The sequence below is a fragment of the Loa loa genome, assembly GCF_000183805.2.
Source record: "Loa loa unplaced genomic scaffold supercont3.21, whole genome shotgun sequence".
Lineage (NCBI taxonomy): Eukaryota > Metazoa > Nematoda > Chromadorea > Rhabditida > Onchocercidae > Loa > Loa loa.
This window is the reverse complement of record NW_018108201.1, coordinates 284,260-288,095: the sequence shown is the minus strand read 5'-3', so window position 1 is coordinate 288,095 and position 3,836 is coordinate 284,260. Positions and strand designations below refer to the sequence as shown.

The following is a 3,836-nucleotide window of genomic DNA, read 5'->3' as shown; positions in this document are numbered from 1 at the left end:
ATATATATATATATATATATATATATATATATATATAGGAATGTACTATATAAACAGAACAAAAGCGTGCCACTACAAAAAGTAAAACAATCTTGAAAGTTATAATCAAACGATGGGATGATAATCTGATAACCAATTAAAGGTGCAAAAAGGAGAGAAAACGTAGATTAGAAGGAAATGGATAAGCTGCATTGTAAAGAAAGGAGATGAAAAAATGCTTGAATAAAAGAATGAAAACGGAGATTAATTGATTATTTCGAAGTCTGATCCAGCAGAAATTTTAAGACAATGAGGCATTTTGGGGAAGATAGCACGCAAGTAACTGGATATCATTCCCAAACAATTTTTTCTTTTAATGAAATGTGAAAATGACTTTCACTTTGGTGGGTAATAGCAACTGCACATAATCAACAAATCTAACATATCATTCCATTTCCTCTTCTATTCATGAGATTCAATTCGACAGATATTAAACTGATTAAATTACAACTACATATACTCAACTAATGTAAACATAAACAAGCTGCTAAAAGGTGATCTCTTCAATAAAGCAACTGTATTTAAGATGGGACAAGTTCCTTCGCATCACCCCACTTCTCCGAAATCCAACGTATCGTCCTCACTGGCAACTGAGGGCCAATAAGCGGATTTAACTGATGCAAATAAACCAAAATCCAGAAAAGCCAACAGCAACAAGCAGTTAACACAATCATCGTTTGGACTGTTCCTGCAATAAGCCAGTTGAACTAAGCATGACATACGATGATGCAAGAATAAAGTGGAGGTAAAAACAAAGAGTACGTAACTCACGTACTATTTTCTTTAACATAAATACTTCAAAACAACCAGTTCGACTAATTTCGAAACAACCAATTTTCGGTCCAATCAACTACTGGTAATATTCGTAAGTGTAAATCCCCTCTAAGACTGCGCTTTCATGCTTACATATGGGGACGATGCATACTTTTAAATTGAAAGTAAGTTGTCAATAATTAATTGGAAAATAATTTAACTACTCTCTAATATATTCAAACAATAGCAAGTGTTGAGACCTCGACTAGGAAAACGGCGAATCAAAGTTTGACAGATTTCTGTATTAACATGAACTGGATTTAGTTCTAGAAACCATGTTTTCTTACGGAATAAACGAAAATGCTATGCATGCTATACCTCGATTTGGTCCTTTGGGTACGATGAATGGTCCACCAACGCCGACAATTATCCAGAATGCTGTAACTGTGAATACTAGAATAATTACACCCATCCTGAAATGAACAAAATTAACAACACTTCTCCACTAAACACTAGCGAATGGACATATAATTATCTTTAGTGTTAAGCAAGAAAATGTGATATTTTTTTCAAATCCTCGAGATGTCATTGAAATACCGCACTTCCCGAACACCAAGAGTTACTTCGGGACGAAAACCAACTCACCTAGTTAATCAACGTAGTACAACGAACACATCACATGAAGACCAAAGATTGAAGGTCATGAGTGGCGCTTGCAGCAGTATATCTTTAGTAGATGGGTTTCGTCGAGAGTGCTGGTTCAGTTATTAGTGATGTGGGATATTCTTGGTTTAGGGTGACAGTATGAGACTTGACCTTTAACCTCACCTGTTGTTCGTGTTGCAGCGCATTTCGTGTAGTTTCAGGTTACGCAAAAATGAGACTATGTCCAATATGCGGACCAAAGCTTTCGGCGTTTTGGTAAGTAATTCAAATGTATCAATTTATTAGTTTCACACGAAGTGTTTTATAGAAAAAGACAATAGACAAGAATCGAGAGCACGTAAAAATCTCTTGCATATTTTATTATTTTGAGCTAAGAAAATTTATCGCTGGATAGCAGCGCTTATAAAATATTTTTTAATCTTCTTGGTCTTTTAACTATCCTTACTCTACTTGTAAAATAATAACTACATATTAAATGAGTAAAAGGATAAATGTGTATTAATGGATGTACTGTTTTGATGGAAGTTTTGTTTGTTTAGATCTATGAAGAAATATATTTTAGCATGATAATGTCAGTTTGGGGTGTTTTCTTCCTTGGTCTGCTCGGTGTATTTTTCTACGTTCAGGCGGTAAATTTATTTCCGGATCTTCATTTCGAACAGGAGGAACCGGTAGACGGAGTGGTTTTGCCATTAACAACTGCGTCAGTTGTTTTTTTTTTTGATCTTACACTTATTAGGACTTTTGGGATTTGAAGTATTATTAACAACAAAATAAAATTGATTTCATGGTTGATTTGGCGTTTAGAACTTATAATTGAACTGTATACTTTAAATTAACTATAGGATCGATTGCTTGGTATTTCGACACAATGCTGCTTGTTGATATGCATCGGAACACGTCGAAATTATTCTTGCTTCGGCGTAATAGTTTGAACGCTATGTGAACTGCCCATGTCCTTCTAAAAGAAATAGTTGTTACATCTATTTTATGCAATCATTTCAGTTTCTTTCGCTAGTGAATAATGTGAACTATTTTTAGTGTAATTGAAGATAAATACGCGGAAAAGGCGACACAGTGCTGGGTAGCTGCTGGTATGTACCTTGTCACGTTGATTGTTGTTTTTTGGCAAAACAAATTCAATTCCTCAGCAATATTTTGACTTTCATTTCGATTCTGTCTATTACCGTGATATTTCATATGTTGCTTCCATTCCGAGAAATTAATAGCAGAACATAGATGATTCAATTTTTATATATGATTCAGTTGTTATTAAATTTCCTTCGCCTTATTAACCGGTCGATAAACTAGTTGATTTTATGTTATATCAATTTGGATGTGAAGTAGTTTAGATCATTCAAGATGTGGAGCTAGAATTATGATTTCAATTCTGATAGAACTGTGATTTGTTAAGGTTTATTACATTCCTGGGCTATATGAAAAGGAGAGATTGTATAGATCGAAGCATTTGCTAGTGTTTTTTCATCATACTCGTTAATTCTCTTTTTACCAATCCGTTGTACATAGTTGTCGGTTTCATTCCCAAGCATTATGCTTATGCTGTAGGTTGTATAAAAAGTTTACTAAATGGTGAATTGTTTGCTTGAAGTGAAGTATCCTATCCATTGTTTTTGGAGCAACTTTTAATGGAAAATATATTGTGTCAGTTTCGATTATTTGAATCATCAATATCAAAAGATACGGATAAGTATATATGATTTTATGGTGAAAGCTTATCAGACGGAAAATTAGGATTCAAAGAAACAGATAGAGGTAGATATTTAAACAGTTTTCAAGTAATCCTCAGTAGTAATACGCATTTCTTTTCTAAAGACGAGACTTTTCATTCAAAGACCGCTCTTCAGCTGTTCTGTATTACCAAAGACGGCTGGTTGCAGTTGTCGAGAAGTCAATTTTTGGAATACACATTTACCCATTAATTGTTACCTGTTCATCGCAAATAAGTTATAGAGATATCCAACTTGGTTTTGCACCAGTTCAAACTTTTATTTTCCATTACTTAAAATATGAAATGACCTTACTAGTGACTAACGAAATTGCTGGTAGAAATGCCATAAACTACTTGAAAGGGAAACATTTTTATTTCGCAGTCCTGTCCTGAATGTAAAACCTGCTTTGCTTTTATAAATTGCCAAGGAAAAAGTATGATAGTTTTTCTCTTTTTGTGTTGGAAAATTTTGAAAGCAGTGAGGTCATGAAAGTACCACGGTCGGTTTTTATTGGATTCTCTCATTTTATTCCGTCGAAAATTTGAATATTTTTCGAAACTGGCTGAACAGAAGGAGCAGAATGTGCTCTTCTTTTTCATCAAGAATCATGATATGGAGAAACAAAGAAAAGTGAGAGAGAGAGAGAGA

The 3,836-nt window shown here is 34.0% G+C and overlaps 2 protein-coding genes across 2 annotated transcripts; one reads left to right on the top strand and one right to left on the bottom strand.

Annotated features, from left to right (window-relative positions):
- Positions 1–372: 372 nt before the first annotated feature.
- Positions 373–1,482, bottom strand: LOAG_13419 (vacuolar ATP synthase subunit H). Its single transcript, XM_020448683.1, has 3 exons — positions 1,438–1,482; positions 1,171–1,265; positions 373–727 (listed from the first exon to the last, which is right to left on the bottom strand). The coding sequence occupies exons 2-3, from the start codon at positions 1,262–1,264 to the stop codon at positions 561–563; spliced, it is 261 nt and encodes an 86-aa protein (XP_020301195.1). The 5' UTR covers position 1,265; positions 1,438–1,482; the 3' UTR covers positions 373–560.
- LOAG_13418 (hypothetical protein) lies at positions 1,375–2,620 on the top strand (the record flags this gene model as incomplete). The annotated part of the gene is made up of 4 exons (XM_020448682.1): positions 1,375–1,550; positions 1,639–1,713; positions 2,021–2,161; positions 2,500–2,620. The coding sequence occupies 4 exons, from the start codon at positions 1,375–1,377 to the stop codon at positions 2,618–2,620; spliced, it is 513 nt and encodes a 170-aa protein (XP_020301194.1).
- Positions 2,621–3,836: the final 1,216 nt, after the last annotated feature.

Coding starts and splice junctions, on each gene's coding strand:
- LOAG_13419 (XM_020448683.1), bottom strand. CDS start 1,264: ATGGGTGTAATTATTCTAGTATTCACAGTTACAGCATTCTGGATAATT. Junction 728..1,170: donor ACCCAAAGGACCAAATCGAG/GTATAGCATGCA, acceptor GGCTTATTGCAG/GAACAGTCCAAACGATGATT.